General features: G+C 38.7%; 1 protein-coding gene across 7 annotated transcripts in view; it reads right to left on the bottom strand.

Moving 5' to 3' along the window:
• The window catches only part of LOC121675168 (solute carrier organic anion transporter family member 1A2-like), a 47623-nt gene that overhangs the window by 6642 nt on the left and 14347 nt on the right, over window positions 1–26634 (bottom strand). For 3 of the 7 annotated variants that reach the window (XM_042050313.1, XM_042050317.1, XM_042050314.1), the window contains 11 exons: window positions 24962–25007; window positions 11086–11184; window positions 9844–9985; window positions 8350–8482; window positions 7528–7634; window positions 5638–5784; window positions 5234–5332; window positions 4577–4810; window positions 2373–2537; window positions 1202–1397; window positions 203–368 (listed from right to left, as the gene is read on the bottom strand). In XM_042050313.1, coding sequence (XP_041906247.1) covers window positions 203–368; window positions 1202–1397; window positions 2373–2537; window positions 4577–4810; window positions 5234–5332; window positions 5638–5784; window positions 7528–7634; window positions 8350–8482; window positions 9844–9985; window positions 11086–11184; window positions 24962–24985 — 1512 coding nt within the window. In that variant the 5' untranslated portion in view covers window positions 24986–25007. Of the gene's footprint in view, window positions 1–202; window positions 369–1201; window positions 1398–2372; window positions 2538–4576; window positions 4811–5233; window positions 5333–5637; window positions 5785–7527; window positions 7635–8349; window positions 8483–9843; window positions 9986–11085; window positions 11185–11819; window positions 11972–24961; window positions 25008–25225; window positions 25322–26281; window positions 26365–26634 lie in introns of those variants that run through there. The other 4 variants (XM_042050312.1, XM_042050316.1, XM_042050311.1 and 1 more) reach the window with 3 other exon arrangements.

The raw sequence follows: 26634 nt of genomic DNA on the forward strand, positions 1-26634 counted from the left end.
TCTTCATTATATTTTTTAATTTAAACTTAAACTAGTTTTCATATTCATTTTGAAATTTCTGGTGCTACTCAATGAATTTGTTCAAATCTCTCACCTTATATATTCAATCAAATGTGCATGGATATTCCCCACCATATATTGGTATAATTATTTGTCACTTACTATAGTTCATAGCTACGGTACAATAAAATGTATGCTTTACCACACTTCTTCCAGTTCCTCTTGAGGATTTACACCCAGCAAGACAAGGTGACACATAAGTGATTCCATTGTTCCCACAAACAGGGTCCCATATTTTAAGTGGGCAATCACAATCCATGTTGCATCCAGCCAGTAGAGTATTTTCAGCATATGAAACTTGTTCTATTCTGAAACACATTTAGAAGATGAATAAATATTTCAATAATGAAATAGCCACAGTAACCTTCTGCAATGCTTGAGATTCTATTCTAGCTCAAGTGTCGAATCAGGACCCAGTCCTACATGCTCCTATCCTGAAGTCATGCCTTTCTACCTTTCTATAGGACAGTAAGTCGTATTATATTACATTCATATTATAAATTAATGTGTACCCTACAGCATTTTTCTCATCTATGGCATGTATGTCCTTGATTGTCCATAAGAGTTCCATCTACACCTCCATGTCCATTTTACAGACACACAACCCAACCTGGTCTAATGGAAGGTGTCCCTGCCCATGCCAGGGAGGTTGGAAACAGAAGATCTTTAAGGTACCTTCCAGCCCAAACCCTTCTATGATTCCCGGTGATTAATGAATGGCAGGCTTCAAATCAAGAAACTGCAGATAAAATATCCTCTGATAACTTGACAGTAATGAAATTCGAGTAAACCGGTGTAAGATTAAGAAGGGGATCTTTTCCTCTCTTATTCTGAAATTGCACTCATGTATGCCTGGTTTGACCAACAATTTTTATTTTCACCTGCAATTACATGATTTTACTAATTGTATTCGTAAAAGAATTAATATGGACATGCAATTGTCTTTACATGGATATCCATTTTAATGCACTTTTATTGTTTGAAACAGAGATAACAGAAAACAGACCTACTGCCTCATGCAAGCAAAAAGTCTTGAGAATTTAGAATAGGAAAATAAAATGGAGCCCCTGGCAGATTCTTGACCAGAAATATCATCCTGGTGTCTTAAGACTGAAGTCCTCTTGAGTCTCAAAGAACATACCCTTGATAGGAAACTGTTAGACCAGCAACTGGTGAGGTGTCACAGACAGTCCAATAGGCAGCAAAGTAGAGAAGGTATTCCAGTAAAGATACCCAAAACGCTATGTTCGCAGCCTGATAGATATTTATCTTGAATTTCTTCATGAATAAGCCTCCGGAAAAATACCCAACGCATAGAACTGGTAAGTTGTAAACACCTATTTAAACAAGTGAAACTTCCATGTTAAAATAAAGGAGACCATCAAAGCTGCTCTACTATAAGGTAGATAAAGAAGTAGCTACTGCAGCTGCTGTTAGAGAAGGTTGTGTTTGGCAAAGAATCAAAGAGTGCCTGTGACTGAATAACTTAACTACAGTCAGAAATGGGTCCCTGCTAATTTCCTTTCACACCCAAAACCTCTGCCAAAGTCAACAGCAGGTGAGAACTGCTTGGGGAGTGAGCTACAGGGTAGGACTGAAATTATTAATTGGAAAATTGCAATCTAGAGTTGAACTCTAGGTCCAACTCAAAAAAAAAAAACAAGAAAAAAATTATATGGTTTCAGTCCAGCCTCTCCAGCTGACTGAGAAATTCAACAGAAAGATAATCTAGTGCACATCTTAAGGTACATCTTAATGCACCCTGAGCATCACAGAAAGGAGGAACAGACTTTCAGTTTTGAGATGAGATTACTCAATGTGCTCTCGCATTTCTTTGCTGATTGATACTTTAATGAAACAAATTTTGACTGAAAGACATGTTGGAAGTGTTTTTACACAAATATCACATGGCTTAGTTTCATATCAGCTGAATTTTCTGAGCCAATTCAAAAGATGCGAATTAGATTATAAAATTCTGCACAAAAAATTAGATGTTTAGCAGAAAATGCATTGAGATTCTATTCTAGCTCAAGTGTTGAATCAGGACCCAGTCCTACATGCTCCTATCCTGGAGTCATGCCTTTCTACCTTTCTATAGGACAATAAATTATTACATAAATATTATAAATTAATGTGTACCCTACAGCATTTAAAAGTGCTTTGTAGCGTGATATCCCTCGCATGTAGAAGCATTTAACCTTAGTATGTACATGTAAATACACATGAACATAGGTATATATGTAAAAATATAGATAATTTGAATAGAGACATCACTAATTGATAGAACAGAGCAAAGAAAAATTCAAACATACCAATTAAAAAGATGGCATCTGATGCAGATTTTCCAAACTGCTGTTCCAGATATTTGGGCATGAAGGATATCATGCCATCGAAGGCACTGAACTGTAACACAGTTATGCATATAAATAACATATACACGGGGTTGTGAAACAGAGCCTTGAGGAAGGGGATGAAATCTGGAATGACATAATGCCATGAGTTAGTGTGATGCTTTATGAAAAGAATGACCCATTGCTCAGCGTGGCTGTGGGGGAAAGAGGGGAACAGAACTGGTCCTGAATGGGATCAGGCTAAATCTTGTGCTTTGCCAGACACCACAGGCCAAAGATTACTTGCTTAGCCCAGGGTACCCTAACATTTCTCCTCTACCCAAAGATACCCTCACACTTAAAAAATCTGTGCTTATAAAAAAATAATAAATCACAGCAGCAGCAGCTACTGCCCCATCTTTCCTCCCTTTTCTCTCATCTCATGCCTCAGAGCATTCATCAAAACCCCTGTCCTGCACCCGGCATTTGGCACAAAGGGGTGCAGATGTACTATAGATCTGTGACAAGGTCTCTGCCCCCAGAGACCTGAACACTGATTTTGGGTTTTGCTGCTGGGGAAGAAGAGGCCTGAAGAGAGCTGTGACCATCCTCTCAAAACCTGTATCATCCAACCTTCAGCCAAGGAAGCATCTGAGAAACTAATTTACAGAGGTCTTTTCTCTGCTTAATGCCCATTAAGTCAGGATTTGAACCATAAAAAAAGCCCCACAATTCCCCTTTGTCTAGTGTTCTCTGTTAATTAATGTGCTGAGCTATTGTCAAGAAACTCTGCAGATAAATATAAGCATCTACAAAACAATGACTGGGCCTCACTGAAAGTGGGCACCACTTAGGATGGGTGTATATCTTTCAGAGGTAAGCAAGTACCTCATTAGAAGAAGATCTGTATGCAAATCTTGCAAAAATTAGTCAGTTAGAAACACTATAAATAGGCTGCATTATTTACACAGGCAGTGACACTTTTAATCAGGGCTTCTTGAGGAAATTTTATTATTATTCAATTAATCTTATTTTGGGTTATTTTTAACTATAAAAGCATCAAGTTTCAACTTGAAATCCCTGGTGATTAAAAGTTGTCTGAATATGTCCTGGTCAATAGGCAGTAAGTGGTTGAACAGAGGTTGGACCAGGTCAGCTCCAGAAGTCCCTTGCAACCTCAACTATTCTGTGAAATGAAAAGGTTCTACATTCAAGATATTCAGGGACAGTGAACATTCACAGAAACACGGGGAGGGAATAATCAGGAAAACATAAGCTTGGAAAGGACCCTGGAGTAGTAAGGACCCACATCTGAGTTAGGAACCTTTCCTCACTAGAACAGTATTTTATTCATGGATTCATTTAAGGCTACGTGACAGCAGAAAGAGATGCTTCATTTTGATAAACATCAAAATGAAGTTTCAACATCAGCCAAGATCTAAGTACTCACTCTGAGTATGGTGAATTTTCAGGGCTCAGTTGGAAGCAGGATGGAGAGGGAGCTGCCACATGGCACTTACTTTCTGAAAATGAGGGCCCTGAGCAGGACAGGATCAGGAGACTACTCTGAAGATGATAGTCTTTGACATGTTTTATTCACTTACATTTCCAACCAGCAACAAATAAAGAAGGAAAAAATAACCTCCTACAGATATATAGATTTGAAAGGCCACAGATGTGCAAGCTGCTAATGGTAACATTAATAAATGTGAGTCGAATACATCTTTGTTCAACAGTAATTAATTTTTTTGAGACACTTAAGCACCTGTCAATTCCCTTTTAGGGCTTTCAGTTGGATTCAAGAAAGACACAAGTTATGTGTTGGTTTTCTGCTTTTCTGCACAGTGAATGTGGGGTACAAGAAACTAATATCTGCAACTTATCCACAGCTCACTGAGTTGTAATATTCCTAACCAGATTTCAGTCCCCCTCTCATGGGAAGAAAAGATCTACATACACCTGAAATGCAGGAGGGGAAAAGGAAGGAGTCCAGATCCTGGATCTATGAAATCAGCTTTATTCCTCTGCAAGGAGCCATTTTAAATCCCTGCACAAATCCTTTGAGCTACAGAGACATGAAAACAGAGTAGGCATTGCATATCCTGGACCCATCTTTAATTACACAAATACACACAGTTCACACCTTAGGACTAAAGTAAGAAGGAAATAAATCCAATATAACTTGCCTTTAGCAATTTCATACATGGTCTGTTTGGTTCCATTTTTATCATTTTCTTGCAATGGTGTTACTCTTTTTTCACTTGTCTCCTCAGGTTCATTGGTTTCACCTTCCTTCACAAGTGACTTGGGCAAAAACCAAAATGGTATTCCCACGAGAAGATTCAGCAGTGCACAAATCAAAATGCCCAGCCACCATGCTCCAACCCAGCGGGCATCAGTAGCTGTTATAGTTATCTCATCTATAACAAAACACAAAACCAGACATCTTGGATCAGTTCAGAAACATTCTTTGCTGTCATCTTGTTTTTCCTAGTCACCTCTGACGTAAAAGCATTTCAATGATTCTTAAAATGAGGCTCATGAAGGAGAATATTCTCCAGTCTTCTTTTCTAATGTTGCTAATTTTCTGGGAAATTTCAGTGGTTTGTATTAAATTAATTCTAGTCCTTTCCTATGTTAAGCCAGATGACACAATTTTTCATCGAATAATTTATAAGCATATTGATTTGTGAATTGAATATTATACACAGACCTTCCATTCTAAAAGAAACACCAACAAACTCAGGTAGGACTATCACATATTAGCAAAGAAACATCTTTTGGCTCTGATAAATACACCAACTGTAGACTTAAAAATAAGTTTTTATATATTCACCCATTACCTGCACCTACTGATCCAATGTCAACAAACAGCTCTGCACAGAATGAAGCCAACAGTAAACCAAGGAAGGGGCCGACTACAGTTGCTGTATGCAGACATGCTAGAGTAGGAAAGAGAGAAAACATCCTGAATTAGAACCCAGACATAATTATCTTCTTGGAATTGTTACATGTGGTTAGGGCAGCTCTACTGAAAAGGCATTTGCACCTAAAAATGGCCTGGTTCCAAAAAGTTTCTCTCCGGTTAAATTACAAGTTCTACAATATTGTTATTTTGATAAGGCACTAATCACTGTTTTCTGTCTTCCTTTATTGGACTGAAGGGCATAATAATAATCCTTTCTTTTGCTTTTGTTTATGTGTGTGTGTCTGGGGGAGGGTAGTTATCACAATAGCATAGATTTACCCAGGTAGAAAGGTGAATTCTCTGCTTTGGCAAAATCCTCCAAATAGGAAATGCCCAAAGGCATGATGGGAGTTTCACCCATTCCTCGTACTATGTTTCCAACCATCACAAATATCCACAGCAAGGACCCAGGCTCTTTTTCACATTCTGTGAGCAAAACAAGAAGTCAGAATCAATGTCTTAATCCCAACTATTAATGAAAATCTAGAGATAAAGAATTGACCAATAGCTTAAACTTTGGGTAGCCTGTTCTATTAAAAAAAAAAAAAGAGAAAAAACGGGTCACAATACGCTTTTACTTCCTTTCTCTCCTTGAACTGGGATTTCTTCATCCCATAGTCTGCTTCAGATTCCACTGCTCTCTCCCACTTTTTCATGCTGAGATTTCTCAGTGCAAATTCATTATCAAATAAAAACCAGCTTTGTTAGCAGCAACTGCTGTCTTTCTGAGTGGATGCATTACTGACCACAGATGAAACCTGGATCTCCCGTTTCAAAGTCAGATTGCTGTCAGCAAACACAGGTGAAGCAATCTACACACAGATGTGGTCAAATTCAGTCCAGCTTTCGCTTCACACAGGAAATGGACTCATATATATGAACATCACAGTCTTGCTTGTCCATAAACTAATAGAGAAACAATCACCTTACCCAACTGCATGCATAGGCTTGAGGATGTGTGGGTTCTAATGTGCATATTGAGTGGCTGTAAATCATTTAGATGAAAATTATTTGCCTTTCTATACCTTTATTTTTACATTTATAAAATGGGAAAATACAGTATCTGAAATCTTCGAGCGAAAGGTTAATTCCAAGCGCTGTTAGGTGTGCCCATTTCACAACTTCTTGCGCAGATGCAAAAATGAATAGTTTAACTGACATGTAGTCTTGGAAAGCTTGGAAGCTCCATCCATTACTAAATGGAGACACAGGAAACTGCAGCACAACACTAAGGTTTGATGCCACTTCATTCAGACAGTATTACAGCAGTGTGATTCAGCTTTAGCACACCCTGATGGAACTCCATCACTAAGTTTAACAATAAACTGTGGGGTTCGGGTCACCTAACTTTTACCATCCACCAATCACCTAAGTTTCCAGCAGTCAGAAGGCAGACCCAAGAGGTAATCTGATCCACCCTAAAGTACGGAGCATGAATGTCCTTACAGCAAGAGACAAGCTCTGCAAGAGCTCTGTAGTCTCCTTTGTCCAGCTACCAAGGGAGTCTAAAGGAATGGTTCTGATTCAATGCTTACATTTGAGGTAGCTAAAGACCCAGGAGATTAATCCTACCCTCAGCATGAGAATTTTGTGTGTGATTATTTAATGATTTCCTCTGAGCCCTTTGACTTCCCAGTAGTTCCTTTACATGCACATTGCTACTGCACATACATGTTTCAGTCTCACAGATAAGTTTTAGCCTAGTTTAAACTATTTTCTCTAAAGGGAATTGAGGTCTATATTTTAGTTCTAGCTCTATTTCTCAGACTTTTATTTCCTATGTGGTACAACAAAAAAGCATCCTTATGCCTCTTACCCATTTTTGAAATATGATTCCAACCTCCTCGTGGTATCATAGGATTTCAAGTCAAAAAGAGGAACACTTGTGAGAACAACCTGGTGTTATACTATCCCAAAGTGGACTACCAGGGATGTTAATTGAATTGCCTGGATACTGTGAAAACTGCATGAATGAAATGTTTTAGCTCTGGAGTCACAGACCAAAGAAACACAAAGGCCAGGAAATTTCCTGACCTCTAGTTTCTAGGCTTTCAAACAGTACTGATCAACAGCAGAACCCTGAAGTGATTGCTAATGAAAATAAAAACCTATTTACTTAGACACTATAGACACAGAAAAAAATATTAATAGGCATAGGAAAAGCCATACCTGTTGATGGTTCCTCTGTAGGCAAAGAGGACAAGCTTTGATTGACAAGGCATAGGGGCATCACTGAAAAATTTTCCCGTTGTGAAATGCTGCTTTCAATACGATACCTGTTGGAATCAAAGGAAAGCATGCACAGGTCAAGAAGATATTAATGAGAACCATCTCATGTGTCTGTACTGTAGTACTGGAGCTACCTATAAGAAGAGTGTGTAGCTGTAGGAAGAAGGGAATCCATGTCAAAAGTTAACTGAAGAGAGGGTGCCACCAAGGCTGTCAGAGCCATTCCACACTTGACACAACAAGACTGAAGGATCAAAAAACACCTTTCTGATTGAAACCTACACAAGCCTACATTATTAATTTTTTAAGCCAAGCAAAAATCATTTAAAAGTAGTTGATGAATCATTATGGTCAGTGCAGGCCTTGCCAACACAGTGACCAGGTGGTCTGTCATCCAGGTTCCAAACCAAGAGACCTTTAAAAATCACCTTCTCTTGCCCATCCAAGCAGATAAGAGCTAGTAGTGTAAAGTGACAGTATAACAGCACACTGTTTCTTGGGAGAGCCCACACAAGGGGGAGCAAAATGATGAAGGCAAAGGCAAGGGAAGGTGCCCACCAGAGGGGAGACTCTTCTCAGGAAGTGATGACTGACTTTTGAAGCCATCTCGGAAGCAAAACAAAAGAAACTGCTCTGCAATGATCATATTGAATCCATGCTCAGCAATGTCTCTCTCAATAAACAACACACTCAGTGGAAGGATGTATGGATTCATGCAAGTAAGGATCACAGAAGCTGATGTGAGCTAAGCAAAACACTCACCTTCCAAACAGAAAATGAGGAACTGATATCAAAAGACATCCCAGTGACAGAATTGTGCAGCCCAAAGCAATTATTCTGGGTCTGTGAAGCTTTGCACCAAAGTAACTCACAAATGCTATCAGCAGCAAGTTACCTGCAAAGAGAACCTAGTTCACAATTCACAAACCAAGGCATCCCATGATCTTTGAAAGTGCAACACAAATGTGAGTATTTCTTGTAAGCTCAGCTGCTGGTTCTTTTCTTGTCTTGTAAAAAGTGTCACCAGACAGGGAACTGCCTACATGGTGCAATAATTCCCTGCTATGTATGATCTTTTTTTGGAAGAGTTACATCACATGAAAAGAACATGAGAATAAAAGGCAGAGTGGAAAAGAGATCACAGTGAGAAAGATTTTTGAGTGCACCTTTACAGAGAAGAAATTTCCCACTACTTTGCACAGAGATCAGGCCCAGGGACTGCAGAATAATAGCTGGTTTAGGAAGTTATTCCCCTAGGATTCTTTGTTTTGTAATGTGTAGGGAAATACGGAAGTGTATCTCCTAGTGTTTTTGTAGTGAAAATAATAAACACAAGATGACAATCATATTAAAAAAATGGAATAATAATTTAATATTAATTTCAGTAAATTTTTAAGAATAAAAAATACAGGTTTTTATACCCAGGACCATTCAAAAAAAAAAAGTGCTAAAAATCTTCATTTTCCTCTCCTCCACTTTCACTTCAGAATCAGTTGATTTTCTCCATTTATTGCTATGCAACTAAGAAAAGAATCAAGCTTCATATTATGAATCAGGCCCTATAAAAATAGCAATTTAGTAATTGTACACCTACTAATTTTATGATCTTTTTGTCAGAAGAACAAAATCATGTCTCTGAGTGATGAGAGTCATGCTCTGAAAGAAGACAATGCCTTTTTTATGTATAATTTCTAAACAGACCATATTGAACCAGTGGCTTGAATGACACTTAAAGATGTGCATTTGAATTTATCACTGGGCAATAAAACTTACTGACAGGCAAGGCAACAGGCACTAAAAGTAGAACTGGAAACTTTCTTTGCAGGTACAGCTGTACAGATACAAAAGCTTGAAATAGTATTGAGTTCAGGTAAGGATTCACAATCCACTCCAACCAAATTTAATGAAAGGAACTATAAAATGCTAAATATGGCCTTAAATTCAAACAAAGCTTACACAGTTGTTTTTTTTGTTTTCTTCAAGAAGATTCAATACAAAGCTCGTAAATTAGTTCTCTTTTGTTAATTTCTCTGCCATATCTTATGGTAGTGCATAAATTAGCTGAACCAGTTTTTAAACCTAAACTTCCCCATTTAAGTGGTCCTATTAGTTTCCAAGACATGAAATTGTTACATATCAGCTCAAATGGAATGACAGAGCTGGCCACTATTGTCACATACAGTAATTGAGAGCTAATGAGAGTCAGACCACATATTACATTTTCAAAGAATCAGAAATATTCAAATGAGAGATTACCAATTTCAAAGCTTCCATTAATGATGCCCACCAAAGAAGCTGGGATATTAAATTGTTTCTCTATCTGTGTGTACATGCTGTTCATGTAAGCACCAGACATAGTTTTCCCAAGGAATGCAAGTGACAGTGCCAGCAGAAATACCTGGAAGGGAAGAGAAGAATGCATAAAGAATTCAAAGTAACATATTTATGAATATTCCATGGTTATTGCCTTCACTGAAGGTGTGCTTCCAGTCAAAAAAGTGAGCAGTTCTGTTTCACTGACGTGTGCAAATCCCATCATCTATTCTTTTCTAGAGTTATGGCTTCACTAAACAAACAAACAAACAACAACAAAAACACACACACCAAAAAAAAAGAAAAAAAAAATAGAAAACTTTGTTCTTCACCATCTCTAATTGACCAAGACTGTCTTCAGAAATCCCAAGTCCCATTTACCCAGCCAAGGCAGTCGTGTGCCTGCTGCAAGGTTGCCATCTGCAGGACCTTCCCACCCTCTGTTCATCTGAATGACAAATTGCTTGCAGAACTAGGATCGTTTCCTTTGGCTGAATTACTTGACCCAGGATCTGCTCTCCCATCTCAGCAGAGGTCATAAGCCCAGAACAAGTAATTTCAACCAGAAGGAGTATATAACATGTCCTTTTTACAAGACAATTAGTAGCAACTGACAGTTAAAAAGTTAAAATGAATGAGTGCAGTAGTTTTCAAATTCTTTTAACATCAGGCTTCTTTATAAAGAGAATTTATGAAATGAAATCAATATTATTTTTAGATACATCTGCTGCAAAATCTAAAAGGCAAAAGAAATGTATTTGGGGTTTTAATTACTATGAAAAATAAGGTAATTTACAAGATTTACTAGCATTTCTCAACAACTTGAATTACTATTCAATATCAACAGCCAGTTTTTAGTGCCACATCCCAGTCAGTAAGGCTCATTTCACAGCTTTAAGAAGGAAGGGTAAACACGTTAGACTGGGGGGATTACACAAAGTCAGTGGTGGAGCTCCAAAGCAGCAATCAACAAATACCTCCAACACATCACAGCAGGTAAAGTTCAGGGAGAGCAAAAGCCAGCCCCATTGTTCACAAACTTGTTTTACCTTGGTTAGGACATTAAGGGTAGAAAAGAACAGCTTATCCATTCATTTAGTCTGGGCTGTAACTTCTACCAAAATACTGTATATGCAAGTAATAAGAGTTGTGTGTTCCATCAAAATTGCTAAAATATTGCTGTACCTTCAGCTTGGAAATGCAGCAGATTTTGTCCTCAGCATGTGGCTTCTCAGGGTCCTTCATGTTGCCTTTTTCAATTGATACTGATGTCTGTTTCTGAGTCTGTCAGTCATCCCATCACAGTGTTGAAAAAGATGAGAGAAAAGAACAAAATTTTTTGTCCCATGTTCACAAAAATATTAGATTCCTTCTAAAAGATTTGATATATTAGCATTTTCCTTAAATAATTGCAAACTGGATTCCAATTAAAAATACAAGTCAACAGACTTTATTTTAAAAGAAGCAACTTGATTAGAATACACACATTAATCTCTTGGCATTAAAATTAGAGGAAAATAAAATAAAACAAAACCACCAGACCAACTCAAGTTCAAAACAGACTCCACTCTCCTTCTCATCCCAAGATTTTCAAAAATATTCCTCTTTATTTGTCTGCCTACTTTTACTTATCTCCATTTCAACTTGATGATTAGTGTGCCTCGTAGTGCTAAGCCACCTGCTTTCTTAACATTTTACATATATTCCAAAAATGTGTTCAAAGAAGGAGCAATATATCCCAGGGACTTGGCTATACTTACCTGTAAAAGTGCTGACACATCTGAGGGTTTGCACAATGAGTTAAACAGATCTCATTCTAAGGACTCCTACAAAGACTCTGCTAAATAAAGTTATGCAATACAGTTCCTTACTGCCTGATGGAGTAAGCTGAAGAAAGCCAGGGCAAGTCAGAGCCCTACCTTATAGTGAGGATGGATACAGGTTAATTTCCTCTTTTTTTGTCTTGGATACACTTTCTAAGTGTGATCCTGCAGCACCTGCTCTTCTCTGTGTTTTCCACGTCATGGATCCAGGGCTGGGGAGCAAGCTTGACAAGTCCACCAATAGGACTCAATTGTGTTTCAAATTCTTCAGCTCAGCACCCTCCTGGTCAAGCTCTTCAAACATTAATTTCTACAACAATGTTAATCCTCTCAAATGTGTTTCCTAAGTAACTTGATTCCTAGTAAATTCACAAGCATTAACTCCTTCTATAGCTACCTTCTCACTTCCAGTTTTTAAAAAGATAATGCACCATTACAGCATTCCTGGAAATACTTTACAATTAATTGTAGGTGGTCAGCACTCAGACAATTAGCTATGATGGATACGTAGTTTTTATTTCTGCTCTGCTCACAGATTCCTGCACAAACTGTGTTCAATCACAGGACTGTGCTCGTACAGCTTTGTACTTTTTTTTGCAATTTGGAATAAAAGTTTATATCCCAGGGGATTGTTTACACCTTATCTAAATACTGCTTTTCCCTGAAGCCCACCAGCACCGCCAAAACATCACAGCCATCCCCTATGTCTGTCCTCTTCTAGGAGCTGGCAAAGGGATTCTTTCCCATACTGTACCAGTCTCTGCATTTCACTATCACACACAGGGAACATCATCTGGCTAATTGCAGGTTTTCTCTTCTCTTGTGCTACGAGATACCAGACAGCCTGTTACCATTTGACTTGGGGAATCAGATGCATCACACTGCTCCTCATGCAATTAGAGAAGACAAAACACCATTGTTTGCATTTAATTATTCATACCTTCCCTCAGAGCATAAATTATGATAGGGGAAAAAAAGCATTTCAATCAGTTTTTTACTGGGAAGATTATTAAGATTATTAATTGAATAACAAAGTAGACAGAACTATTATTTCCAGCTATGATTCTGAAATTACTTTCCCCAGCTTTATAATATTTTGTGGTCACACTTCATCAAGTGTTACTGAAGCCAACACAGACTAACAGCCTAAATTATCAGAAAGACACAGTTGCATACAGCACTCAGCTCGGGTGCATTCACGCCACACTTTAAGTCTCGGTTAAAATTTAAATTACTATTTCTGTGCCTAAAGATGAACCAAGAGTGCTCCCACTCCCTTCTCCCATCTACCTGCTCTCCATTGCACATTCCTCTGGCGTACCTTGTTTACACTCTCAGGCTCTTCTGACTCATCTGCAAACCTCTTTAACTCATTAAACAGGCAGAAATACAGCTATATTAAAATATAGTTATATTAAAATATAGTTATGCAAAAGTTTGTCCTCGGGTTCTTGCTGACCCACCAGCTGTCATGTAAACACCTGAACCTGAATCCCACTCATAAGTCTGCAACGTTCTCTGAAATTTCAGGGAAGAGGGCAGTAAAATCCCTCCTTCCACTTCTGCACTGAGTTGGTGACATATTAATGGCAGGATAAGAAGTTGGCAGTGACACCACAACTGCCTGTTCCACTCATCTCCACTGTCTGACTAAATCTCCATGGGCAACCAGAAAGACAGACAAGTGATCAGAAGACACCCACTCTGCACAGTGCACAAAGATTTATCTCACAGTGTGAACAGTCCAAAGCAGCCATAGGACACTCAGCATCCGAGGTAACCTGGGCTGAACAAGGCTGGCTTAAAACCAAAGCAGATGCTTCCTCTGTAGACTGAAACAGGCTTGTTTGGTGCAGCTGACAACAGCAGGCAGGCAAGCATTGAGACATCACTTTGGACCCATTTGTCCCACACAAACCCAGCAGTACATTTTATAGTTCTAAATCACATTTCACTCTAGCTAACTGATAAAAAGGACAAAGGCACCCAAATATATGGATTAAAAAGTTGATGATGCAATGTTTTGCAAGTTGCCTTGTCTAATTCCCAAGAGGACATCCTAGTACCAATGTAAAATCCATTTTCCATTTAGCTCAGCTTAGTCATATAGATAAACTGCTACATCTTTGTTTTGTTTACAAACAGGGTTAAAAATCACAAAACGCAGTGATTCAGAGAGCAATTATGGTGTCAGAATTTTTAACTAATTTATTTTTCTGGTTGCAAAAAGCTTTTTGAAATCTTGTTTTCTAGGTACAGTTCAAACTGTTACTCAAATGCAATTACACTAATGTTAGACTGAGACAAAGGAAATTATTCTCATGGCAAAACAATTAGGTACTTACAGTTTTGAAAAGGTTTCTGCAAGAAATCACGGATATGGCACACTTGAACTTTGAATTTTAATCTACATTGTTAAAAATGGGACCAAACTTGGTTTTTTGCCAAATTGTTTCAGCTGTGCATTTTAGAGTACTCACTCAGATGTGACAGACATGGGCTGAGTTCTTAGAAGGAAAATTAAGCCCATCTCTTTCTCTTCCCTGCAAAAAAAAAGTCCAAGGGCTACATCTGTGTCAGATCTCTGAGCATGAAGTGCAGACACTCCTGCCCACTGAAGACATCCAGAGAGCACTCAAAGGAGAGAAAAGAACTTTAAGAGTGCACATAATGTGTGAATTTACAGGCTGGGTGGAGTTCAAGAAAAGGGTGACACAGGGTCAGAAGGGAAGAAGGGAATGAGATTATGTTACTGATTACTGGACATTACAATATCAGAGAGTAGTTTGACTAAGCATAAATAGTTCTGGTTAACATGACAAGAAGAGATAATTTGACTTGGATTAAGTCCATTAGACATCACATTTAAGAATCAGTAGATACACCTTCAAGTATTGGTGCTCAGACAGGTTTCATTTGTGACCTAAAGTCTCTTGCTGACACTTGTGTTTGTCCCCCTCCCAGAAAGAAGTGCCAATGCACACCAAAATCCTAAATGCCATGTGTAAAACGTGTGGTGAGGGTGGGACTGGGACTGATGAAAGCCTGAATTTCTGATATGGTAACTTCTCAGTTCTCACACATGAGAAAAACTCTCAAGTAAAAAGATCTTTACATGGTTCTAATATGTGAAAAGCCTCATTTTCCTCAGAAAATATGCATTTTGTTAGAGCTGTAGCACTGCTTTCTGTTTTCTCTTCCTAATAGTCTCCAAATCAAACCTGATGGCTGCCTGTACTGGGATTTGGTTTATACATCTTAACCAGAAACAGAAAACATGTTTCCACCTTTGATCCTCTAACAAAAATCTGAGGTAAATTCTTATTTCCCCCTAATGTATTTCAACAGTTTTCTTGCATTTTATAATTTCCTCGCTTACCCACTGCCACGTTTGGGAAATTAAAAAATCCTCTGACAAAATAATAAGACAAAAACCTATGATCTGAGCTGTGAGGACACTGCCCACTGAAATAAGCAAAATGGGCAGATAAAAGCCATTGTCTTGGAGTTCAATAAATTATTAAATAAATAACCATGAAATAAACTTCATTGAGATTAAAAAATCATAGTAACATCACATACAGGACTGTGTAATTCTACAGTCTCTGCAATATTATTTTGTTCAACAATAACTTCAGCTCAGGACAAGTAAGGTTGAAGATTCAGACCCAACAAAGGAATCACAAAAAATGAAAATCAAAATTTCCAGTCAAGTAAACACCACCTTGTAGCAGGCACTTAAAATTTCCTTTAAATACTTATCTCCATGGCAGAAAAATTAACCCAGAGGTTATTTTAACAGGTAGTTTAAGTGATTTATAATTGGCAACAGGTACAAATTAAACAGCTCTCCAAGAAGAGAGGAGTAGATATATGAAGCTATCATATGTTCATAAATGCACAGTTTACTATTCAGTAAATTTATGTAAAATTCAACACATAGGGAATTCAGCATTGTTCTTGATTCTGATTAATTCATGGGTAATAAAGCATTACAGAGAGCCTATGATGTCTTAGCATACAGAATTCCCTTCTTCTCCATGGGATTTCTGCTAAAGGCCATATTCTCACTAAGCTCATATTTCCTGCATTATCAACCTTGTGTTTGAGAAACTGAGACCACATGTATCTTTTCCTGTCTGGATAGGTTTTGTTTCAGGGGTAGCTCTAATCATTCAACTGCTTCATTACAAGGAATAAACCTTAAGAACATCAAGTATTTGTACAGAATCAGGTATAAACTATTCTTAGCAAGGAGTTGTGTTGAAGATCCTCATCCAGAGCCTCACAATAGGAATTAGAGTCAGGTATTTCCAGACAGTAATTTATCCCATTTCGAGACAGCTGTCTAAAGCAAGTAGGAGGAAGAACCTCTTTGGAGGTGCTTTTTTCTTCCCGTTGATTTGGAAGTCTCAAGAGCTTAGCTTAGTCTGGATAACTAATTTTTAGACAGATAAAAATCAGGTCAGCTGATACCTGTCCTGGTTATCTCTCTTTATGTCATTCTAGATCTACTCATCTTGGCCAAGGAACAAAAATCCTGTCAGCCAGCATCTCCCAGCCTAAGGTCAGGACCCACTTACAGCTGCTTGTGCAAACTCACAGGAAATTCAAATGGATAAACAGTGTTCTTATGGAAAGCAGTAAAAGTTCTCAGTGAAAAATGCAGAGTATAATTATTGGTCCTAGTCTAAATGTTGTATGTCATGATGATTTACCTACCAAAAATACAGAAGACATTTCTGCCCTCACATATTATTTTGAAACCACTAAGGACCAAGTAGCTCTTTCCCAACACAGCAGTTGTAAGCAACCACTTCTAATGCATGAAAAGCTGGGCATATGAACTGCATCTCCACAGAGCCACAGCAACCGAGGGTCGGACATCCCATAGGACATGGCATGGCAAAACAGATAAGGATATCATGACACAGAGTAGGTTCACCATCATTCACCCCGTCAGTTCAGAGCTGAATTCAGAGCAATGTTTAAAACCATTTTATTTCTCAGAAGTGTCTGCTGAGACCTGCTTCTCTGGCAGTGCAGAGCTGTGATAGCTGAATAGCCACGTACCTCCCAGTCAAATGGAGGTTAACAGGGAGAATTTCTTACAAGGACAACACAGAATTGGCTTCTCAGGGTTGTGTCCTATTCTGGATACACACTCCAAAAGCTCCACTGCAAATTTCAACCTTTGAACAGACCAGCAGAACTGAGCATAGGAACCTCACAACAAAGACTCTTTCACAACATTTTCACTTGTTTCACCTGCTCATTGGCGTTCCAGCATCTGCATAAATGAAAAAAAACCCTGCTCAAGATACTTTGTGAACCTACTTTCTCAAAAGAAAGAGAAGCAGGATGCAAAATAAAGAAAGATATAATAATTTAATTGATTCTCTATTAATCAAAAATGTATTTATTTAGGCAGTGTTTATACCAAACTAAGGTAAATCATGAGGAGCCACAAGGCCTCATTGTAGTGACCTGTGAATAAACTCATAGGTAAAACCTTGGTCTACTCAAACCAGGTAGAAAAGTATCCACCTGCATCTAATAAAAAAGTAGGGTGATGTTTACCCCTGTATGTGCAGAAATACAGACAGGCACAAAACTTTCTGCCTATTTTGAGTCTGAATTCAGATTTACTTTGACCATCCAGTAAGATTTCCTTCCCTCTCACCTCAACAGAGTTCATGTCAGCTACAGGCTAAATGAAAATTCAGATCTATCTTCCATCCTCAACCCTGCCATCAACTCTACTCATCCCCTTCAACTCATGATTGCCTCAATTTTTACACAAGAACAATAAATAGACTTTTCTAGAAAGTGTTCAGACCCTACCTTGAAGATAATACTGCATATGTGCAAAATATTATTGCGGTCTGGTTTCATAACTAGTTATTTATTTAAACCAGTCATAACAGTTTCTCCCTTAAGAAAGCAGTTTAGCACATTGATTTGCACTTGTATGGATTTGGGGACTTCGCTTTTGTTTTAGCAAAGCATATTCATGCTTTCTAGCCTTGCAGAAAATTTATGAAGAAGTAAAATTCTCTATTTTTCATAAAATTTGCTGCAAGTCTAGAAGACATTCTGTTGTACAAACTTCCACTATTAAATGTTAGAAAACATAAATGTTTCAATTGTCGAAACAGCTTTTCAGGATGTTGAAAGCCTAATTATATACTTTTGGGCAGTACCTCCTAGTTGAAGTACAAAGGGATTTGTTGTGTAATCAGGTCGTCAGCTTTCCACTAACGAGGCAAATTGTCTCAAGTATGAACTTTGAGAAAAGTTATAGGAACGAATGCACTGCAGGTTGACTGGAAGTTCAAAGCTTCAAAGTCTCTCTGGTGTTGCGGTTGCTGAGTCCACTTTACACCCCCCAAGTTGCCCTAGAAGTGGTCTCTCCTTACAACACTCTGCCAGAAAGTTCTCCCTTTGTCCAGCTTCTGCTGGTCACTGGCCCTCTCCCCCCTCCCATCCCTTTTTCCATTGGCTCCTGTTATGTCATTCAACCTTGCCTCTGCCCCCTAGCCCTCAGACTATTGGTTTTGGATGCTCTGCCCGCCTTTGGGATTTTTTGGGATAAAATTGGCCTGGGCTTTCGGTTTTGTTTCTTCTTGCCTCTGCCCCCTTTGAGTGTGTTGCCATTAAACACCTCGGAATTGCATGCAAAGAACCCATCTCACTTTTTTGTCTCCTGTTTGTGCACAGACTGTGTGTGTGAGTGGCTGTTTGTAACTACCTGCGAAGGTGAGATTGTGTGCACGCGTAGGTGCTGGGAGAGTTCTGCCTAAGTGTCTCCACAAGGGACCCAGTAGGAATAAACACAGCATCCATCCACCAAAGCTCTCATTCAATACTCTGGAGTCTTTTCCTCTGAAAAAATGACATTACCTATGATTCATCAATCAGTGGTTTATGTAACCTGATAACATTTCACTTTCACTATCCATCAAGTCCACAAGGTTTTTGGTGTGTGATAACATGCTTTGTGTGCAGAGATATCATCAGGCTAGATGATTAAAGATGATACTCCTGGCCTTTCTAGGCACACTTTACTTAGGTCAGTCCTAAAAGGTGTGAAACATCTGAGTGGAAGATCCAGGACCTTTTGGGAGTCAGACACATAGCTTGGCATGCACCTGTGAGCACGGCTTTCTAGCTGCAAACATCTCATTTTAAAACATGGGAAATTTTCATAGGATCCCCTGAAGCAGATACTCTTTCTCAGAAGGGTTAAAGTTGCATGAAATATACATTGTCTTTTGGCAGTGAAAGTTAAAATACTAACTTCAAATAACAGTGTAGCTTTAAGACTTTCTAATAAAAAATACCTCACCTCTACGGTGATAACTTCTATGGTTCTTTCAACAGTGGCTTTTTCAACTTCTATGAACTGTTATGAGTATTATAGAAGGCAGCAGGATGATATATGACTTAAAGCAGTGAGCTGTAGTGATCCACAAAACCATGAAGATTATGCCTTCATCTTAATGCTTATGACATCATAACACTTATGACTTAATGCTTATGCTTATGACATCATCTTAAAAAAGTTTGAGAATGTGTTAAACCCTCATTTACATGAAGTGGTATGAAATGTTCTGTTGACATGAAATCATTGCCAACATTGCTCATTTTTTAACACAACTAAGCATGAACACAACTCCAATAGGTATGTGGCAAAGTCATAGCTCTCTAAAGTGAAATGAGCCATTTGCAGCCCGTGGGAACTCCGTGAAAACTAACAAAAGCAAGCCTACAGTCATGAGAATCATGGTCACTAGCTGGAGTGGAAACATGTAGGAATCCTGCAAATCAAGAAAAATAGTAATAATAAAAAAGACTACCTATGTAGACAATAATTTATGCAACAGAAAATACTCTGAAATCAAAAGCAGAGTTTAAGATACCCACTCTAAATATACAGTAGGTATTCAACAACTACGGATTTTAAAGACGCTTGTCCTGAAGTCTGTGCCTCTCTGCTGCTCTGCACAAGGCTCTTTTCTGAATCAAATGTTTTCGTAAGGTGACTTTTTAACTTTGTCCCATTGAAATTTTATCATTCGTTAGCACAGTATGTGTTAATATGAAATTGTTTCAATATGTTAATGACTGAAATGTTCCAGAGCCTCATTTGTTTTCCCCTCACAATGATGCAGTCCTTTCAATTTTCACTGGGTATTTGGCTCAATAACAATTTATTGAAAAGAAACAGCACCTTTTGAACTAGCCATGTCCCTTGTAGCTCCCACATTATTTGTGAGAGCTCACATTTAAGTACTGACTTTTTCACACCATTCCTGATTTCTGGTATCAAGGATGAGCTCAGCCAAAAGTGGATTTGCTGCTAAATGGAAGGAAACAGCAATATCTGGTATAAAAGACACTACCATAACAGACCAAAAATCCACTAGATGTTTTCAGATGCATATGCTGAACTTCTAATGAATTGTTAATGACTTTTTACAGTAGAAAGATGATGTCATGTACTGATTCACGTTCCTTGTGCTTGTCTAAGTCTTTTCCCATCTCCAAGCAGAATGAAAAGGTCAGGTCTTACACTCACACATACAATGATTCAAGCACACTGTAAATTCAGCCCTACTGCACTTCTTTTTGAAGCAAGGCTATCTTATCTTGCAGCTACGTGTGATGACATACCATAAATAAGTTAATTAATGTTTCATGGTATTGTCAACGTAAATTCTCCTACGTAAGCTCATAGACTGCATCTGCCCCTAGTGAAAAATTATTGCGAACATGACTGATTCTCAGTTCATCACAAGTCTCCTTTTTAAACAGCAGGGAAAATGCCACTATTAATAGCAGAGCTGTCAAGACAGCATCATCTAAAAGACTCAGAGTGTTTCAAGACAAAGCCAGATTGTCATTCTCTTGCAGTAGTTTGCCAAGAAAAAAAAAAGTGATTTTTTAAAAGTGAGATAGTTTAAAAGAAAACTTAGTTAGAAGTTATGCACTGCATCAGGGGTGAAGGGCTGACATGAATCTGTGTAGAATTCTTATGAAAACCAGCAGTTTCTCAGAGAGGTGACTGATTTCATTTGCTTCATACTTGCCAGTGATTCACCTGCAGTGCAGTAAGTCTGGGGAGCATGGAGGGTGGTTCCTGGTCTCACTGCATCTTCTACAGATGTCTGTGCTCTTTATGTAAGATGCTGGGGTGGGGAGGAAGGGGTGGAGAATTCTCACAGTTACACTTAGTAAATCAGAAACAGCACTTCTACACATGCTTAATTCCTCTCTTTTCTCCCTAACAGGATCATTTAGAGAGACTTCAGTCTGTCATTCAATAGCTTAGGGGTGGCCTAATTTAGGCCTTCCAGTGCCTGAAGGGATCCTACAGGAAAGATGGAGAGAGACTATTCATAAAAGTATGGAATGACAGGACAGGGGGGAATGGCTTCAAGCTGAAAGAGTATGTTAAGGTGGGATATTAGGACGAAATTCTTCCCTGTGAGGGTGGTGAGGTCCTGGCACAGGTTGCCCACAGAAACTGTGGCTGCCCAATCCCTGGAAATGTCCAAGGCCAGGTTGGATGGGGCTTGGAGCAACCTGGGATAATGGAAGGTGTCCCTGCCCATGGCAGGGGGTTGGAACTGAATGATCTTTAAGGTCCCTTCCAACCCAGGCCATTCTGTGATTCTGTAATTCGATATAGTCACCCTGCCCTTCCTTTTAGCAAGGCTTTTTGTTCTGCTTTGAAGTACACATGAATACAACACGTGTTAGAGAACTCCCTATACTATTGTAGTAGTGGCATGTATACATTCCAGCAGTATCTTTGAAACCTGAATACCTTTTTAGATATTAATTGCTATGTAAGTGACTGATAGGAATTAGCATAGCAGGAAGCAATGGATGGCTTAGGCTACGAGAAAGAAAAAACAGTATTTCTATTCCATACTCATATTTACCATTAGCACTGTCTAGAGCCCTTGAGAGTGACACTGCTAACCAAATGGAGTCCTGCTTTTGCTTTTAACTGCTGGAAACAGGTTGCAGGAGAGACAGGGGAAAAGAAAATCAAAAAGTTAAAACTTTTGTTGTATTCAAAGGTAAATCATTGGATGCAATTAAAACTCTATAAACTGTACATAAGAATGGCACTTGGAACTATAACTCACCAACCACTGAGCTGTCAATTCTGACTTTTCTCATCTAAACATGGAGTTTATTTCTCTTGCTTGAGGGATTCCCAGCTATAGGCACCGATTCAGCACAAACTGCTGAGCTCATTCTCAGAGCAATCATTAGCAATAGTCCTGTGAGGCTACATCATTGTTCTGTGAGCTGAGTAACAAAGTGCATCATAAAAGTTGGTTTAAAACACTGTTAACTACCCAAATTACTTCTTTCCATTTGCTTGTCAATTCCATGGATGGACACCACTCATTTCTGACTCATCTTTTTTTTCCACTGGAGGAGAAATGATTAACTTTCCACCTCTTACTTCTCAGCTGCTTCTTACATATTTCTTCCTCAGGTTTAACATCAGTTTTGGGATCAACAAGAACAGCTCTTTGTATTTTATCAGCACTGAAATGGCCCACATGAAACAGGAGTAACAAAGAAAGTTGTGCTAGCAAAAGCATATTTGATAAAACACTACTTGATCAAAGCAGTTCGCACAGCTTAAGTGCTAACAGTAGAAAATTACCACTCCACGCACCAGAAAGTACAGACATTGCAGTATTCAACAACACAGCACCAAGCAAGAAATACTGGGAAGAGAGCATTATAGCCAAAATTTTCAGACTTTGCCATCCAAATGTAAAAATTTAGGGAACAATCAAGGTCCCTACTCATAATCGTGTAGTGTGATTTTACGCTCCCTCTGATGGTCCGCATAGATTTAGTTGTTTCAATAGTGTTCTGATAGCCAGGTTCATGAACGGCAATCCTGGATATTTTAGGACATATAAAATGACAGCAGAAATCTTCTGATTTCACATTTGGCCATGTAGGCTACTTTGACTTTTTCAGATGTGCCGAGACTGTCAATGAAACCTCTTTTTTATGCTTTACTTCTGGTTTGCAGCTTAATTTAAAAGGAATGAAAGGCTACTAAAATTGCTATGAACATGAAATAATTGCATTAAACATTGTGCTCAACTCAGGTAACAGCTGCAAGCTGTGACACCTGCACCATTCTGTGTCATTACTGGTAGTATTTACACTGATGTGTATTAATGCTGCTGCTGTTCTGATTGCTAGTTTACTCAAAAAAGTGAAATAAACCCATTGCAAGGTAATGCCTAAACCTTACTTATTTCTGTTTTGATACAACAGGCCAACTAGTCCATGAGTTATTCACACACTTCTAGTTCCTGGTAACTGAGCAACAGCATAATTTACCAGAGACATCTGCCTCACACAGCTGTACAGCAGCTGGGGAAGTGCCCACAACAGGTAATATGGCTCTGACACTCACAAATGGGACAGATACATCCACATCCATTACAAAGAGTCTTAACATGTCTTATTAACATTATTAAGCAAATGTAGAGCTCAGACATTGAAAAGTAGCCATTAAAAGTGGGAACCAGCTGCCCAGCAGGTGCCAAGAATAGCCTAAGAAAAAGGTAAATGTGAGAATGAGGGAGACAACCTTAAACCTCAAGCACTGAGAACATAAGAGAGTTGAAGCATCCCTGATGAAATTAATTTTATTTGCATCTAGACACCCACAGTGTAAACATCTGCACCTGAGCAAGTCACCCAAGGCTGCTTTTGTAGGCAAAAAGGAGAAACAGGCACAAATCACCTAAGCTGTTTTAGACCTCTGCATTAGAAACAGGCACTAGAATGGCCTCCCTATTCATCTCACATTTAGTCATTCAAATCCCACTGCTCAGGATATAAAAGTAGCAGACACTTGAGACAAGGCTGGTTCCCTGTTCTTCTGATGCCAGTACATCCCAGTGCAGAGCATGATCAGCATTTTGCAATTCCAGACATTGTGTAGGTAGTTTCCAGAAGGAGCCAGGGCATTGGGAAAATATGTCTTCTGGATTGTTTTTAAACCTCAGCTATGGTGTCACCTAGCCCTCTTATAGGCACAATTTTTTAGACAAATCTTTGCACAGAGACTTAAACACTAGTATAAATATCTAAAATTACCATGTAACTACTCAGAATCGAATTGATCACAGATTTCTTCAATGAGAACACTTGATTTTCTTTTTCCTTATGCTGATAACAGTTGTCATGCACAGTAATAAAAGGTTTTTCCTAAGATCAGGGTTAAGGAACTTTGGTAAAAATAGCTTTCCAACCACTCACTGAATGGCACCAACTGCATAGTATTCAGTGCCAGCATCTTAAAATCTGAGTTATGAATTGTTCTGCTGTCAAAGAGATTCCACAATTTCATATTCCATTCCTGTTTGTGTAGGAAAACACTACTGCTGCTCAAGAAAACTTGCAAGAGAAGCTGCAATACCTTAATTTTGTTAACTTTACATGCGACTAATTGCTGGATAGACTTCTTGCTGACTCTGCCAAGAGGCTGTGTGGCCCAGGAGGCTGGCAATGCTCCTGGGACATCATGAGCCTACTTTCATTTCTACAATGCACTCAAGAAGCAGCCTTTCTCTTCTTCTCTCAAAGCATTAGTGGCTCCCCCCAGTCCACTTGCAGGACAGCTGCAGTTAGAATTTGGGATCAATATTTATTTGAAAATTGGTGTTTCATTTTATTTCTCTCAACCCGTAGCTTGATTAAATTTTGATACAGAAACCACTCACTTAGATGCCTTAAAACAGAAGAGATTCTGAGTATTCAGTTCAGTCTTTTGAAATCTTAAACACAAAATGATCTATCCATTGCTTTCCAGGACTTGAAACAACATCTCTCACATAGGCTGAGCATAAAGACCACTGCTGAGTGTCAGTGGCACACAGATCTCTTTCCACCCAGGAAAAAGCACACCAAGGCATTTTCAAGTCCAATAGCCAAGCAGTGAATATTGGTGTCAATCCCCAGCCAAATATCTGTATAATTGCTTTTCAGCACAATTCTATCTCTGTAAAATGGGTTTTATCATGCCTTCATTTCAGAGGAGTGAAATTGCTAAAGTGAAAGTAACACCAGAATATTATTTCATCATAGTCAAATTCTACAGTGAGTCTTAGGAGAGATAAACTTGTTTCAGATGTTGCACGAAACTTACTGTCATGGTGAAGATAAAGAACCGTACTTACTTCTCTCACACTGGGACTGTCCATCCAGAGAGGGGATAACAGGAACCTGGTGAAAAGAAGTATATGATCATATCAAAAACAGAGAGCAATATCCAGCAGTGGCACCCCCTTAAAAAAAAATAACCACAACTACACACAAAAACCCCAAAGCAACATGTACAACAATCAACAAAGCGTTTTGTCACTTTCTAGAGTCTTATTTGCAGACTGTTGTAATCAAGTTAAGAGGCTACTACCCCAGCTAAATATTCCTTCTGTATTCACCTCAAGTAGCACAGATGCCTGAAGCGAGCCAACACTAGAACTTGAGCCATTGCAATGAAAGTCTGGTACTACAGACTAAACCAACAAAGAAGGGGGTTTCCAGTTAAGGCAATGGACTTGGCACTGAAGCAACTAATTCCTGTTCTTGGGCATAGAAAAGATGTACATGGTAACTTCTTATCACTGAGAACTTTTGCTCAGCTTTTGTGCCAGAACCTTGACCTCTATAAATAATTAAAAGACCTGTTTTCCAAAGGTATTGGGGTACCTAGCAGAAACTAAGGAGACACAGGCCAGGGAAAAAAAAAAGGGATTTGCCTAATTTCCACTGAAATCAGAGGAAAATGGTTCTAGTTGTATCCTTGGAAATCTGCAGTCAGATTCATTAACACTGGATTTAGTCTATTAAAAACTGTACATTTTCCCCTGAACCATACTCCATGATACTAGAGAAATAAATTTGCACAGGTAGTTTTATATTGACATTTCCTGGCTTTTTAATCCTAGTCTTTGCTTTCTGAAAAGTATTAATTGAGCCAATTTTCTCGCATGACAAAGAATCCACCAGTGTTAGTAAAACATGAGATTTTACTTTAATAGTGACAGAATTTTCATTCACATTTAGACTTGACTGAAAAATGTACATGATTTCTACTGTGTTACCCTGAATGAAAACTCTATCTGTCAATTTAAATAACTTTCACTCTTTTCTTATTCGTCATACAGCTTTTATCCCTTCAGACACCTTCTCTTTTTGATCTATATTCTACAACAAACCTCCCCAGCTTTAACTTTTCCATCTTTTCGAGATATGTTTTCTTGTATTTCGATTACCAGTGGCCTGGTGTTTCATTTGCTCTGGCTTTCTTTGTAACTTTTGTTACCTTATTTAGCCCTCGAAAACACCCACAGGGAATATTATCTCAGCAGCTTATCAGAGCTGTAAAATTGAGGCTACATTCCTGATGTGCAATATGCTGTTGCAGTACCTTCATGAGGGCATTCTGCATACACCAGGTGAATATTTACTGATGTACTAGTGCAATAATGACCCACCTGCCTCTGCTCCTCTCTGGGGCACTTTCTGTCTATAGGGATCAGAATTAACGACAGTCTCTCTGTGCTGCCTGATGTCAGAGCTGAGAAAGGTGTCAAGGATATATAAGAGCCGTATTACTTGCCAGAAAGGAAGAGGGAAAAGGATACTCCAGAGCTAGATGCAAGCGTGGAATCGTTGCATGCACACTTCTTGCTAACCAAGAGGGCTTGCTGGCTTCTCCAGTCAGATCCGTGACCACAAAAAGGTAAATAATTTCCCCTTTTTCTTACTTTACCTGCAGTGCAACAGATGTGCTTTAGAAAAGCACAATATTCCCTATTATTAATCGAGAGCATTTTTCAGGAAAAGG

The sequence above is a fragment of the Corvus kubaryi genome, unplaced genomic scaffold, assembly GCF_017639235.1.
Source record: "Corvus kubaryi isolate FWS band 111438036 unplaced genomic scaffold, C.kubaryi_AGA036_p1.0 72, whole genome shotgun sequence".
Lineage (NCBI taxonomy): Eukaryota > Metazoa > Chordata > Aves > Passeriformes > Corvidae > Corvus > Corvus kubaryi.